At 37.1% G+C, this 16,305-nt stretch overlaps 2 protein-coding genes across 3 annotated transcripts in view; one reads left to right on the forward strand and one right to left on the reverse strand.

Annotated features, from left to right (window-relative positions):
- Positions 1-37: 37 nt before the first annotated feature.
- On the reverse strand, positions 38-7,008 carry CGGBP1 (CGG triplet repeat binding protein 1). The gene is made up of 3 exons (XM_074361507.1): positions 6,820-7,008; positions 6,024-6,228; positions 38-4,118 (listed from the first exon to the last, which is right to left on the reverse strand). Exon 3 carries the CDS (start codon positions 4,097-4,099, stop codon positions 3,596-3,598), a length of 504 nt encoding a protein of 167 aa, XP_074217608.1. The 5' UTR covers positions 4,100-4,118; positions 6,024-6,228; positions 6,820-7,008; the 3' UTR covers positions 38-3,595.
- Positions 7,009-7,069: 61 nt separating this feature from the next.
- The window catches only part of ZNF654 (zinc finger protein 654), an 86,394-nt gene continuing 77,158 nt past the window's right edge, over positions 7,070-16,305 (forward strand). For both annotated transcript variants that reach the window (XM_045503808.2, XM_010966447.3), the window contains exon 1: positions 7,070-7,545. In XM_045503808.2, coding sequence (XP_045359764.1) covers positions 7,354-7,545 — 192 coding nt within the window. In that variant the 5' untranslated portion in view covers positions 7,070-7,353. The remainder of the gene's footprint in view (positions 7,546-16,305) is intronic.

Consider the following 16,305-nt stretch of genomic DNA (forward strand, 5'->3'; position numbering starts at 1 on the left):
GATACTGACTCACAAAACAAAACATGCTTTCAAAAACTTCTGAAACAATTTTTGAAATTTATTTCTAAATGTCACAGAGACAAAACTTTTAAAGCAACACATTTATACTAAGGATACATGCGTGAGCAAAAAAAAAAAATAAGGGAATACAAAAATGAACATAGTAAAATTTTAATGAATACAATATTCCAGATACAAGTAGAATACCAACAGGTAAGAACTGTTTTTACCTCAAGTCTATGATAGTGCGGATTGAGATAAACCAGGTTTAGGATAGTCCCTTCACTATTCACATTTTAATCAGTGCTGACTAGAAGCCAAAGCAACTTATTTTAGGCTGATTTTCAATGAAATTATAGAATCAGTCTTCTATTTAATAAATGTGTTTTAAGGTGAACTGTACTCATTTAAAGGCAGCTGGGGCAATTCAGACCACTGAGAGCCCTTACAAAGATTTAAGCACCAAATGACAAATCGTTTGTGGCTTTCGTCTTGGGCCACCTTAAATTTTATTTTGTTTAAATGTGTTTTCATTTACATACAAATTCCTTCAGGCAAAAGATTTTAACATGGAACTTTCTGCTTGGAGATCTTGCCAGCGGTTACTTACAATAGTTGTTAAAGCAATGAATACTTTAGAACAACCCCAAGGCCATACTTAATTGGTTACAATTATAAAATGCAGAACTTTTTAAGTATTCTGGTCCCTGAAAATTCAGTAGGGCCAAATGCATTAACTGGAAGTAGCATTTGTTAAAAAAAAAAGTCTTACTCAAAGATAATTAATAAAGCGACTATTTAGGCTCCAATACACAATCTTTCTAAATTTTCCCCCTGTAAGAAATGATTACAATGTCTTTCAGGCTTGCTATATGCTCCATAGAATCAAAAGAAACCAAGAAGGAATTTGACATTTCAACAAGCTAGGAACTATTTACTGTAAGCATATAGTGAAATTCTGGAAGACATACTACCATACTTTGAAAAAACACTATTTAATAGGTAAGCATGTGTTGAAGGCAGTTTATAAATGAAACATTACAAATCTCATGTTTATGCATACAACTTATAAAATAGAAAAAAACTTGCTATTTTTCCAATAGTATAGCATCGCACTAACACTATATAGTTAAGATTGAAAGCTTCTGTACACACGTCCACTATGCTCCACAGCAGCATATGCCTCTTAGACATCTTCCTTTGTTATCCAACGTATGCCAACCATGGTTTCACAGATTTGTACCAGTTTGAGCAGGCTACAACAATCATTCTGTCTTATCTATTTATCTGTGAAGTAAAGTTAACCAGTTTCAGGGAATGAACAGTTTCATAATCAGTAAAAAGCATGTTAAACCTCTGCAACAGGATGGAAAATGCTTCTAAGGACATGATACAATCCTAACAGGAGTATGGATTATGCCCCTAGATATGTGGGAAAAGTCGGGAGCCTGGAGAAATACATTAAGATATATGGGACCTAAATGATCATGAAATTAGTAATAACCACTAGAAATTCAAATGTGAATTACTGCTATTTTTCTAAGTGCAGTGTCATCCAGTTTACTACTTATGACTACTCAAATCTGTCCTGCCACTACATGTTTGCTGTTAGTGCAAATCAATATCCAAATGTTAAGGAGCAGTCTGAATCATATGAGATATCTGAAAAAATTAGAATGATTGTATATTTATCTTTATATTCTAAAAATAGTGCTGTAAAACTCAATTATTTTCCTAGCTTCTTAGGCCTTCTATCATCTTAGGTAATTCAAATTAAATATGGTTGCCTGCTAATTCTTTAGTAGAAGTAAAAACAAAGCACATTTTGGTTGTTTTGCTGCCAGTCTCCTCATGCCTGTTCTTTATCAATGAGAGCACTACTTTAGGCATTTATTGTGCTACTTGAACATAACTGAACATGAGAAAAACCGGTAGTTCAAATTTTGACAAGTGATTTTTTTTTTTTGGTGGCAGGCTTATTTAGAAATGAAAACAAACAAGCAAAAAACCCACATAAAATCTAAAATCAGATGGGTACTGTGACAACACAAACTAGGAACTTAAGTCTGTTAAAAAAGACTTAAGACACTGAAAGCTTTTTGAAAAATATAAAACCTAATTGTTTTCTTATTCACTTTGGCTTTTTTTGAATTAAAATTTGTGGTAAAATGACCTCAAAGATTAACTCCCTCTAAGTCACATAGGGCATTATTCATCAGTGCTTTGTAACAGAAATATATTTTATAAATATTTTCAACTTGAATGTTTTGAAAGAATTTAAGATTCTTTTTTAAAGCTCTAGTCCAAGTTTCCAGCTGTTTAATTTTTAAAAAATATAATTCGGGTATCCAACAGAGAGGACCTAACTGAGCTAAGCTACTTTGATAACCTTACAGGACAGTGAGGTTCAGATGGAGATCATTTCCTGAACATGGTTGACCTTTAACAGAACTGATTATTTCCTCACCCAAACAGTTATGCAGGATACTGCCAGATCTCCATTACAAAAACCTTGCCAGTATTTCTAGACAATTGTTTACCATCCATGTTTAAAAACCTTGTACCACCAGAGGCAAAGTACACAAAAATGAAAGTAAGCAAACTTGTTTCTAGTCTATTTATCTAAACAAACTCTTATAAAATCATATGGAAAATTAATGCATAGAAAGTAATTTCCTTATTATCTGTCAGCCAAAAATTATTCTCTGTAAAAGTAGGAAACTCAATCATAAAATGTCTACCTGCTTAAATTAAAATGCCAATCTTGAAGTCTTTTTAACACCATGACATAAAAAATAAGTTTGCAAATTCAAGATGATACTTGAAATGAAAACTATGTTTCAAAAATGTATGTTTATCGTAAGAGACTAAAATCATGTCACTGCAAAATTCCCCATGGCTCTTGGCACTGACATTAAAAAAAAGATTTTAGTCTTTTGGTCACTTGAAGCTGCTACTAAATACAACAATAAGCCTTTAAAAAAAGGGGAAAAGACAGTGAGGAACTGAAGGATAGTTAAGGTAACTACATCATGTATGAGTAAAGCATAGTCTGAAATAAACAGTCACTTTCTGCTACAAATAATGAAGATATAAGAACAGTTACCCACCATCTCTTCCTTTTTGAGGATCCTCTAATCAGAAATAATTCCTTTAAGTTACTGTGAGTGGCGTTGCCTGGCAGCAGCTTCAATTTCCTAGGCTAGTCTTTAATCCAAGTAATGAAGTAATCTCACAAGGAATAATCATACGTGGCAACAGGGTAGGAAAGCAGGGCAGTTCTTCCATGCACAAACACTTCAGGAGAAAAACCATCAATTTGAAAGATAACCATCAGGTTTCAGGTATCCTAGCACACTCTAAACCCTAAGTTTTGCTTTACACCATTGGTGACTAAAATTAACAATACATTTTGCAGTGAGGTTTTTTTTTTGTTGTTTTTTGTTGTTTTTGCCTGCAACTCTATATACATTGCAAAACTATTCTGCATCACATGATTTAAAATGAAATAAATATAAAAATGAACCACACAATCAACACATAACTTTAATACTCCACATTATTTATCTTGATCACAATGGTGGTAACCTCCTTGTCAACAATCTTGTGAGTTAAGGAGTTGATTCTCATTCTCATATCCATCAGGTAGATATGCTCTCCTCAGTTGGTCTGACTTGGGTATGGAGCCTCCATTCTTTACATGGCGAGACAGGAAAGCTCGGACTGCTGGGTGATCAGCCTTCTCAAGCGGGATGTTGGCTTCCAGGCACATTTTTACAAAGTCCTGGATAACACTGACTTTCTCTGTTTGCGCAGTACTGTTGCATTGGAGGGATGCAGTAAGAGGCCTCTGCTTCTTTCTCACATTCTGCTCTTCAAATTCTGCCTTCCTCTTGGTATGAGTCTTTGACTTGAGGTGGTCACTAATAGCAGACTTGCGAACGTGATTCAGAACCACATTGCAAGAAGTGCAGAAGAGTTTTCCTCCATCTTCGTGCAGCTCACCTCCAAACTCAGTGACCCGATCCAGGGGAGTCACATACAAAGCAGTCTTAGAACGGTTTCGAGCAGGTGGTGCTGTCACTACAAATCTTTCCATTCTGACTTTGAATAAGGTTCTTTCAAGACAAGAGAAACAAAGTGTTATAACAACACTTCATTTGGGAAGAAATTACCAATAAAAGGAAGACATAAGCATTTTTAGAATAAAGGCTTCAGAAAACTTAATTCAAATGAAGAGACTGTGTGTCTACTAAGTCTTAACTTACCTGAAATATGTAAGGGTAGGCAAAATCAGAGCAAGTTATTAGTAACAACTAGGTTCATTCCCTGATTTTGATGAAATTCAAATAAATTAGAACTATGAAAAAAGAGCTCCAACTCTCCTAGATGTCACTATTCTTTAGAAAAACCTAATCACAGATCAACATTTATGGTGTTAACTGTATTAATCTCATCCATTTAGACGTATGTTCAAGTTTAAAAGAGCTTCTTTCCCTTCACAGTTCTGGGGCAACTGATTTTAGGAACACAATTGCAGAGAATTGTGTACAACTGTTCAAATATGTGGCGACTAAAATGGCATAAATCTATATGCAGACGCATATAATTTCCAAAGTTGTTCTGAGAAGAAAAGTAAAAACCAAGAAAGAACACAGACCAAATGCAAATAAAAGCAGCAACAATGACAATTCTTAAAATCAAAATACGCAGCTCAAAGTAAGTCATTTTTGTAATGCATTCTTTCCAAAAGGTGACAGTCAAGATATGCAAAAGTGCCTAAAACTGTCTTCTTTCTTCCATTAAAGACTAATATTTACATTTATTAATATTTATTTCACTTATTAACTGATAAGTTAGATCAAAACTAAGAACTTAACATAGCACCTTGTATATCACAATTTCTTTATATGGAATAAGTAAATGATTTCTTCACTATTTTTCCAAACATTTAACTCAGAAGCAGCTTCATAATTTCTCGATTTATCCTAACAACAAATTTTTATGATCATTGCCAAAATCATGTTATGGGAACTGCAAACTTGAGATAAAGAACAAACGTTGTCAGTGATGACCATTTGTTCCCTGGGGCCATGCCATTGTGCTAATCTCTTACATTAACCTAGGTTAAGAAACTGAAATGAGTTTCATAGAATTCAAATTGGAATTCTGTTCAGTTTACATACATTAGAGAAAAATTCCCAAGGGAGCTCTAAAGAGCAATGCTTTATAAGTGTAATCAGAAACGATGGAGTATTCCATTAGTCTAGACTAGAGAATTCATAGCTGGGTAACATGAAATATCTCTCAAAAGAATTTCAAATTGCCAATGTGTTAGTCACCTGTGGACATAACCTCAACATTTCACAGAAATTCTGGAAAGTATGTTAAGTTAGATTTTAAGAAGTTTAACTCTATTTTTTTCCATTAAAAATCTGTTCAATGCACGGCTCTCATGTACCAAATACATTATTTAGTCTATAGGTTTCCACTGGCATTTAAGACAGATATGACTCCTGCCTATTAAATAGTTAAATACCATCACACATATTTGTAGTTTAACTTAATGGTATGTTTTATAATCATATAGCAAATCAGTCCCAATTATGATCAATGGTTGTAAGCTAGTTATGAAAACCATTACATATTTGTGTCCAGTGATGCCTAAATCTATGTGAAAAGTCTCGTCTTTAAATATTTGGATTTCAAACCCTAAAACAATGAAAAAGGTCGTTTTCCTTTTAAGCATAAACTGCTCACTTTGTACTAATATGAAAGGCCTATACATTCCAAAGTCTTGTAACTTTTAAAGTATATTTGCGTTACCGCAAGGCAAATATCCACCCAATAGAGAATGCTCGAGTTTGCAGAACCGAAGAACAAAAGTGTTTTCCACATAAGTAAAGATATCCTAAACGAGGAAGTTAAAAAGTTAAGAGCAGGGGGAAAAGATGGGAGAAGAAGCAAATCATTTACTAGATAAAAATAAAAGTCATCAGAAGTCTTCAAGTTTAAATGTTTACCGAATTAGTTTCCAGGTTTTTCCGTCTTGATACCTAGTAGTGAAGGGTCTCCAGCGCAAAACCAGAGACGCATGCAATCCTGGCACTTTCCGTTGGTTTAAACTCGGAGATGCCTTCAAATCAGTTTTTCAACAAGTGGTGGTGGGGAAATAGTTTCTGGGCTTGCACCCTATTTTCCCTGAGGTGCCGGGAAGTCATGCCTTTACTGTAAAACACGAAAAACAAATGGAAAGAAAAGATGGGGGAGGGGGAAGGGCGGATGGAAAACGAACACGAACGTCCACAACAGTCAGCACGCAAGTGTCTTTAAAACCACTCTAGTTAAGTCCACACCACAAATCCGGATCCTTGCGTTTACCCAAACACTCCTCATCCTAGTCCCTTCTCGGTCGTTCGCCCCGCTCCGCACCTCCTCGCGTGCCCCAGGCCTCAGGGTTCGGGAGGAGGGAAAGGCGGGGCTCGAGGCGTTCCTGGCGTCTAGACTCCCTCCTCCCGCGCAGAGCCCAGCACGCCGGCGCCCCACCACCACTGCCCCGCTAGCTGGGCAGGGCCGAGTCCCAGCTGCCGGCTGTGGGCCCGGGAACTCGACAGCCGAGTTGGCGGCAGTCTCAAGGGAGGAGGCGGCAGGCGCCCGGCGGAGGCGGCCGCTGTCAGGCTTCCCGTCTCCTCCCACTTCCTCCCGCCGACTACGGCGCCCCGGCCCCGCCTCCGGTTCCCGCTTCGGGAACGAAGGCCCCGGGCCCAAAGCCCGCACCAACGGCCGGGCCCACCCTCGGCCTCTTTAGCTTCTCGGTACCGTAGGATCGGGGCCGCCGCTAGGGGAAGTGGACGATACCCGGCCGGAAAGGAAAAGAGAAGGAAGAAAAGGAGGAGCAATGGGGTGAGGGAGGAGGAGGACCCGTCGTCTTCGTCTTCGCCGCCTCCGCCGCCGCCGCCGACCCCGCCGCCGCCGCCGCCCGATCGAGCCCAGCGGCGGCCGCCGTGTCCCCCGCCGCGCCCCGTCCTCCTGCGCCGCCTATGGCAGAGCTCGTAGGCGGTCCCCAGCAACCGCCGAGCAACATTGACCAACGGACCGCGGGTGTATCAAACAGGCGGCTGATTTGACCAATGGTAGTGGAAGGGCGGGCATATGCGTGATTGGCGGCTAGAGTTGTCCAATGAAAATTGGGGGCGTGGGTGGGCGGAGCCGGAAGTAGAGCCAGTCGCGAGGCCCCCGTCCGGCTCGGGCGGAGGGAAGGGGGAGGGAACTAGAGGAGGAGGAGGAGGTTAGCCGAGGCAGCTACAGCGGCGGCGGCGCAGGGGCTGGTACGCGCTGGGCGGCGAGAGCCTCATGGCGGAGGAAGAGAGCGACCAAGAGGCCGAACGCCTCGGAGAAGAGCTCGTGGCCATTGTGGAGTCCCCGCCAGGCCCTGCTGGGCTTAGAGCTGCGGACGACGGCAGAGGCGTCGCTGGGGGCGGCAGCTGTGGTGGCGGCGGCGGCGTCGGGATCAGCAGTCGGGATTACTGCCGACGCTTCTGTCAGGTGAGGCGCCTGTCGGCCGCCCGGACTTGTCAGCCGGGTCCTGGGCCTCCCTACTTCTCCTGGCCGCCTCGACTTCGAATCTGGGCTGTGTCCATCGCTCGCTCCACCAGCCCAACAAGGAGAGTGAGGGTGAAGCTCCCCCCTCCACCTATCTGGCTTGGGGTGGGGGGCGGGGAGCGGGACGGGGTTGACCCGCTCAGGTTTAGGGTTGCTGAGAAAGTGAGTTTGTCGCGGGTGGAGGGGCTGGAGCGGAGGAGGGTCAGCTGGCAGGAAAGCTCTGTACTGACATGCCTCCCTTGCCCCATACAGACCCCTTTCTGCCCGAGGGTCCCGCCTTTCTTGTGTTTCCTACCCTGTTTCTTGTCACCTCTTTCGGAATCTCTGGCAACGTTTCCTGCCTTCCCTTCTCCGCCCCTTGCCCCCTGTATTCTCCCCTTTTTCGGAGATGGGAGGCATGCCATCTCTCTACCGCCCCCTCTCCTGTCATCGCCACCCCTCCCCCTCTGCTAGGGTCTCCTGTCATTCCCTCACGAGATTCCGCTGGGTCAGTTCTTCTTTTGGCTTAGGCGCTGACCCATGGTGATTTAGTTACTTTTTTGGGAGGTGGGGTTAAGGCAGTGGGATTGTCATGTTTTCTTACCCTCTTTCCCTGACACACACAAGCTCTTTTCTAATTAACTGCTAATAGAGAAAGTAGTTTTCCTGAAACTATTGCTCCGGTTACATCACCACTCCCCACCCCCTTCCTTTAAATTACAATGTATTTTCTTTAGCCTGTAAAATACAGTGTCTGAACAGTGACAGTAAATTATTTTACTTGGTCGACTGCCACTGCGATTTGAGGTAGTTTATAGTGTTTGACCATAATCAGATATTAAAGCACCGAAGTACTTGTCTAGGGGTAAAATTTATGTTATCTGCATTCATATCTGTGTATATTTATAGTTTAAAGATTTTGTTCTCATTCACGACATTCTTAGTTTGCAAAGTATTTTGGAAAAAAAAAATTAACTGCTCCTTTTTCCACCCCATTCCTCCATTTATCATGTTGGATGTATAGGGTTCAAATCATGGCTCCACTACTTATAGCTATGTTCTTTTGAACAAATTACTTAACCTTTTTGTGCCTTAGTTTCCTCTTCTGTCATATAGGCATAGTAATTAAGTTAGTGAGTATGTAAGGGATTTGAATTCTTTACACACTAATTAAAGTTAGCCATTAATTTCATTTTGGTAACAAGTAGGAAATAAAATTAACCAGAAGTTGGCATCGTGTTTGCTGAAATTTGATTTTATGTCCTTTCCAAGCATTGAAAGAAGAAGGGTGGGGTTGATATTTTCAGGTAGGTTTTTAATAACTAGTTTAAACTGTGTTTTGATTTCATCTGTCTTCCCTCAATAGATAAGTTGATTTGATGGTGGAAATTGTCTTGTTATAAAAGATATGTCAGTTTTCTTTGGCATTACTCTCTTAGTGACTTTCTTGAAAAAATAATTTTTTTTTGATATTACATTCAGGATTTAGAGGTTCAGTGTCTTTACAGAGCTTGTCTTCTAACTGTTTTACATCTAGAAACCATATTATCAGTAGACTTTGTATTTATAGGAATTTTAAGCTTCTGAAAAATTAAGTTACAATTGATCTTTTTAATATTTTCACAGGCAGAAAGTCTTTTATTTTTTTCTATGTTTGCTTTTTATAGCATTAATGAGCAAGTTGGTTTTGGTTACATTTAGCTTTGTTAATTTACTTGACAGATAACCCTTAATTACTGTAGAATTTGAAATTTTATTTGAGAGCCAGAACATTTTTGGAGGACTTTTAACTACTCTTTAGTCTATTTCTTGAAGTCAACTTTAAGAACAAATGAATAAATTTAGCTGGTGAAATACAGTATCAGAATAGTGACAGTAACTTATTTTAAGAACAAATGAAGTTGACTATTTTATAAAACTCCACTGCTTCCTAAAATATCCAGGAAAATAAAACTAAATAGGAACAACTTAAACTTTTATTTTATATTGCTAAATTATTAATGTTAAACTGACATACTTCCATGTTACCAACTTTTACCTGAAACCTCATAAGATATTTTACAGTACTATAGATTACCAGTAGATCTGAGGGTTCCTGTCCTGGTTCCACCTTGCAGGTGAGCTTTGTGAAGTCTTTTTTTGTAATAAAACTTTAAGATGAAATAAAATGTTACATGTATTAAGTTGAACTTTATTGATTGATTAATAACATTCTAGTATAGTAGTTTTGTTTTGTTTGCCAGTAAGGGAAGCAGTGGATTATATAATCTAATTCTCAAAGATTGTTTCTTTTTAAACATTTGGTTTCCTACTATTCACTAAGAGAAACTTATTTCATTAGTAAGTGACTTACTTTTGAGTAATCTGTAAAATGGATAATATGCACTTGGGTTGGTGACAGTTAACTAAATATACGAATAATACACACAGCTTTGTGGGGTTGAGAAGAAAGGCTCCAATTTATCTTCCTCCTTTTAGAGAGAAATATGAATCAGAATTTCTTGGCAGTTGGTTGTGCGGGTGAAGGGAGAGGAAGGAACACTTCTTTTCAAGAACGGTTCTGTCTTTTACCACAAGGAAAAGTAAAACAGAAGACTCCAGATAATATAAGTGATAAATTATGCATGTGCTCAGTGCGTTTTATTGTATACTTTTCTATTTGAGAAACAATACCAGTAATTATTAAATCTCATACTAGGGGAATGGTTCCTTAGGCTACAACACAATTTTGAGATGATGGATTTGGGAGATTAACAATGTTAATTACCAGTTAACATTGAATAATGTTAGACTGACTGCTCCATCATATCCTCTCTTCGCTCTTATTAGTAGACCTGCAACAAATGCTTAAATAGAATTGACCCTTAGCTAATATTTAATTGAGGGTGAAAGGAAGGGGAATGTAATTTTTATTGAGGGCCTACTAACTCTTAAGGCCTTTGGATAGGCCTTGTTATGCAAGTAACATAGTTGAAATTGAGGCCTGAACAAGTTAACTTGTCAGATGAACAAGCTGGGATTTTGATCCCAGCCTTCAATTTCTACTAAAAGACAGATGGAAATTATAAATCTCAAATAATTGTAAAGTGATTTTTTTGTTTGTTTGGTCAAGTTGTACAGAAGAGAAAAAGTTACTGGAAGTACTCAGGGAATCATGTACGAAAAATTTAAAAAGTACTCTTGCATTATGCCACAGTGTAAAAAATACTTCAAGGAACAGTCAAGTAATTATTATTTCTCTGACTTGTTAGGTGCTAAGAACATTTCCCCAGTTCCTGAGGGTTGTGATAATTCAACCTAATTTTGTTGCTAGATATATTGAAAATTGAAATTTTTTTTATCATAAATTGTAAATTAAGCAAGTAAAGATACCTTCTTCTTAGCTCAGAGCCAGAATGAATATAGTGCGTGATAACTATGTATTTCTGGGAGCACTTCGATATGTTGATTAAAATAGACTTTAAAGTTGTTTTTTATTGTGGTGGGGTTAATAGCCATCCCATGAGGATGTCATGAGTATAAAATGAGAGAATAAACATGAAGTGCTCAGTACTGTACCTAGCACATAGATAGGCTTAAATAGATAGATGCTATTAATATTTCTCTCATGTGAAATCCTCTGAAGGTTTAAGAGGGATGTTAGGGATACTCTAATCCGTAGGTCACTTATAGTTTGTATCCCTCAATAAACTGTAGAGATAATTTAGAAATGTTATAATTCTAAAATTTTGTTATTTAACTAGGAAAGCCAAGTGTTGCTGACAGAGCATTAAATGATTTGCAAAAACAACCATATATATATGTATTTTTTCAAATTTTATTTCCTGCAGGGGACATTGGGCAATGTCTGGAGATATTTTTGATTGTCTTAATTGAGGGGTTGCTAGTAGGATCTAGTGGTTAGAGGCCAGAGATGCTATTGAACACCCTATAGTGCACAGGGCTGCCCTAACAGCAAAGAATTAATCTGGTCCAAAATATCAGTAGTGCCGAAGTTGAGAAACCTTGCTATATCCTTACTTTGGAACTCTTAGTGGATACTTTATGTCTTTAAAAAAAAGTATTCAATGATCCTCAAATAATTTTATGCAGCTACTGTGTACCAGGCACAGTACCTAAGAGACACTCTAACAGAAAAAAGGGTTCACCTTATGATTTTATAAAATATGTGCTAATGCCTCTTACTTTAAAGAAATTAAAATTTAATTGTTTTAGGAAAATATAACACTTATCTCTTAGTCTTGGTATAACATTTTACATAATATTTATAGTTTCTTTAGTTTCTTAGGGTATAATTATACATTTTTACTGTTTTTGTTACTCATTGGAATTTTATTTTTGATTTACTTTTAATTTTTGTATGTGTTTTATATGTACTTGGTTTAAAAAGTCATATTGTAAGACTTAAATGTCAGGGATTGCATTTTGCTGCTTCTAGAGACCTGACTTAAATAGCTTAAACAATACTACACATTTATTTCTCATGTGAATAGTTTTGAATGGATAGTAAAGGGATGATGTAGTAGCTTTATCATCATTGTACCATCATTTACTCTTTCTAATCAGTCATCCTTATCTTCTTATCTCAAGTTTGCCTCATGATCCAAAATAGTTGCTGGAGTGTCAGCCATCACATCTGAGTTCCATGTAGCAGAATAAGCCAAAAACATCTTGCCCTCAATCCTACTCAGTAACTTCCATTTCCATTTTGTTAGCTATCACCATCTGAAAAGAATGTTAGAAACTTTAAAAAATATTTTTTCCCTGATTAGATGTCTATGATTCTATTAATAAGGAAAGTAGAATGAGTGGATATTATAGAGGCAACCTTTTTTGTGTGTGTTTTTTATTTTGTTTCTTTTTTTCTATTTTGCCACAGCTTATAATAAAAGTAACAGTTGCACTCTGTCCCTTTCCTTCCCCATATGTTCACCAGAGGCAATCACTTGCAACTCTTTTTAGCAATTATGATATTTACCTTCATGTTTATAAATGACTTTTCCCCCCTAGTTTTAGATATAATCAGTTAGCCCAGTTGACAGAGGTGAGGACTTACCATCTCCCTGTTCAGTATGTACACTTTGATTTTACCCACTGTGTTCTGTATCTCCTTTCTTCCTTCCCTCTAACCCCTTCCTCCCCTGCCCCATTATTTCTGAGTCTTATTCAGCTTCTCCAGAGAATTGGGAATTTTCATTGATCTAACAGGGGAGGGAATCTGGGGGAGGTTTTCAACTGATCTTTCTGTCTTTGACTGTGCTTTCACCTCCACTTTAAGAAATATGTGGCATTTCAGATTCCTGAGATTTTCTGGGGTTCTTCAACACAAATCAGCTTATTTTTGAACTCCTTCCCTGCTTTCTAAATAATAACTGCCTAAATGCTATCATCGATCCTTTGTCATTGTTTTCCTCCATGTGGGTTTAGACCTTTTAAAACAAAAATATCTTTACTGTTATTTTAGTGGAGTTTTCAAGTGGGAGCAGAAGTAATTGTGTGTTCAGTCTGCTACATTTAGCTAGAAGTCTCAAGTTAAGTTTTTCAACTCAATAAAGAATAGTGGATATGAAAGATTATAAAAAGACAAGTATTAAAACTAATTCATAGTGATTTATTTACTTTTGAAAAAGAGTATGCTACTTCCTGATCCAGTTTGTAATGAGTATTCAGAGCTAGAATTAGTTTCATTGAATGAATTTACTTTATGTGTTCCTTTTCACAAAATTCTTTTTATTAATACATTGCAAATTAAAATTTTAGCTTTCTAAAAATGGTTTTCAAAATTTGACAGATTTGGGACATTTCCGGTGTTCATAGAAGTTGACTACCATGGAAAGTCATGAACTTATTTATTATGATTGTGAAAAGCAAAGTAAAGCGAACCCTAGATATTGATGGCTGTATTTGGGGAGCTAAATGCTTTGTTGTTGTTTATTCTTTTTTTAGGTTGACTTTCAGAATTGAATGGTACTAATTGTTCATAATGACATTATTTGAAATAGAAAATTATTGAAAATAACCTAATGATCAAAGTTAGGGGAATTGTTACATATGATGGAATCCTATGTTCTCTTAACGATCATGTTTTTAAAGAATAAAGAATATTTATTCATATGCGAAACTAGTCCTGGTATAATAACTACTGAAAAGATACAAAGGACAGATGATTTCACTTTTGTCAATAAAAAAGACGAAAAGAAATATGCAAAGTTATTAACAGTGGATACTTTATTAGTGATATGTTTATAGCTGACTTTTTCTTTACATTTATTTATTCTTTTACATTTTCTTGATTAAACTACTACCTTTATAATGAGAGGAAAAATAAAATATAAAAACCACATTTTTTTCTTTCCTATTTTACAGATTATTTTCTGTGAATAAATGCAAGATTATTTTGAGCATGATGAAATTTTAACTCCTTGTTTCCCAAAAATATGTGAAATGTTTTTTTTTTTTTTAAGTGAATTGGTTAAGGGAGATTATGGAGGTCATTTTAGGTTAATGGATGAGATACTAAACTTACATAACTTCTTTTTACACAGTCTTGGATTAAGATATATGTCATTACTGCTTTCTAATAACAACTCATCACATTGACTTAAAAATTTTATCTCTCTTTTAATTATGTACATAAAATGGTAGGAGAAAATATTTTTAAATGAAGTTCATTGTTTTTAAGTTTTTTAGTGATACCATTATTTTGAAATTCTGCCAAACAGAAGTAAGGCACCAGTTGTACTGTTATTTTTGGCATGGAATCTTTTTGATTTTCCTGCCAAAATGTGCTAAACTATACCTTAGCAATTACAAACAAAAGCAAAAAAGAGAACTTTAAATTACATTTAAGAAAGCTATGGTAAAATCTGTGTCTAGTGAGATATTTGAAAAAATAAAATATCAATAAAATATGATCAATTAATATGCCATTTAAAATGCAGTGATAAGGATATTAGGCCCTTTAAAATCTAGGGTAGTTTATTTAACTAAATATTAATTCTAGTTATGTTGTAAATCAGTTACAGTAGTACCTAGTCTGAATTGGAGAGTATTTTTAAGATTTGTAATTTCAAATGGATCTAATACAAGATAACCTTCAGCTTTCATGTAATATATATCACACTGATTTTTTTAACTCCCTATTTCTCTGACAGGTCAGTTCATCATTTCTCTATTCACACTCTATTCAGTATGGTTCTGCTCTCTAGGATGAGACCCACTCAGTCTCACCTGGTTAGAGCCATGGTGGAACACTTGGTGTCAACTAAATATGAGAGGAGGTCGATCTGGTCGATCTTAAAGTCTACTCCACTGACATTCTTGTACCAACCACTTAATACCCTCAACTCTCCAAAGCAGCAATAAATGTGAAAATAGCTGAAAGGCTTTCCATTTAAACAGTAGGAAAAAAAGGGTCATTGATGTTAGGGTTTATGCAGTTGGCTCTCCATATCCACAGGTTCTGCAGCCCCGAGTTCAACAACTGGAGATGGAAAATATTGGGGGGGGGGGAAGTCCAGAAAGTTCCAAAAAGCAAAGCTTGAATTTTCTGTGCACTAGCAATTATTTACATAGTATTTACATTGTATTAGGTATTTAAGTAATCTAGAGATGATTTAAAGTGTAAAGGAGGATGTATGTAGATTATATGCAGATACTACACCATTTTATATGAGAGACTTGAGCACCTGCAGATTTTGATATCTGTAGAGGATTGGGGGATTTAGGGGGTGGTCTTGGAACCAATCTCCCAGATTCAGATGAATGACTGTATAAGGCACTGGGCATATAGTGATAAGCAAACAGGCATTGTCCCTATTTTTGTGTAAAGCTATAATTTTGATCAGTTCTAGGAAGGAAAGGTATATATTACTATAAAATGCAGGCCAATAAAAGGCTTATCAATTATTGCATTCTTGGGCAAGTTGAACTTGGCTGAGATTCTTTGGTTTAGTTTGAACATGTTGAATTTAAAGTGCCTTTCCTCATCCACAGAGAGATCTTAAAGGCTGGATTCACATAATCCTGAACTCAGAAGTGAGGTCTGGTCATCATAGCTATATGGATGGCATTTGAAGTCATGCATATGAATGAACTCACATTGGGAGATAATATAGATAGAGAAAAGAAGAGGAAAAGAAGCTTCAGAAACTTTGGTTAAATGGCCAGGTAGGAAAGATTGAGTCTTCAAATGAAGTCTGAGAAAAATAGTTAAAAAGCTTCGAGAAAACCGGGAAACTATGGTGTCACAGAAAACAAGGGAAGAAAATGTTTCAGGATAGAGTGATGGTAACTGGCATCGGAATCTGTTGAGATCCAACCATTGAATTAACATGGAGGTCTTTGGTGACTTTAAGCAGAGTTGTTTTGATGTAGGAGCCAGACTTAAGTAGTTTGAGGAGTAGGAAGCAAAGAAATAGAGACAGTAGTATAGATAACTTACAAAGGAGATGGAAAGATATGGGTGGAAACTGGATTGAATATTTGTGGATTGAAGATGAGGATATTTTCTTCTAAATTGTTGAGAATTTGGCATGTTTAACATCTGATGAGAATGATTCATTTGAAAGGAAGAGATAAATCTGCAAAAGAAAGGAGGGACAATCCAGAAAGTAAGATTCCAAAAAGGGAAGGAAGGACAAGATTCAAAGCACAAATGGAGTAGTTGCTTTGTATAGGAGCTTTGGAGTAGGTAGAAAGTTCATCTGTTGAGAGTACATGGGG

The sequence above is a fragment of the Camelus bactrianus genome, chromosome 1, assembly GCF_048773025.1.
Source record: "Camelus bactrianus isolate YW-2024 breed Bactrian camel chromosome 1, ASM4877302v1, whole genome shotgun sequence".
NCBI lineage: Eukaryota > Metazoa > Chordata > Mammalia > Artiodactyla > Camelidae > Camelus > Camelus bactrianus.

Excerpts from the sequence above, each read along its gene's own strand:
- CGGBP1 (XM_074361507.1), bottom strand. The coding sequence starts at position 4,099 with ATGGAAAGATTTGTAGTGACAGCACCACCTGCTCGAAACCGTTCTAAG.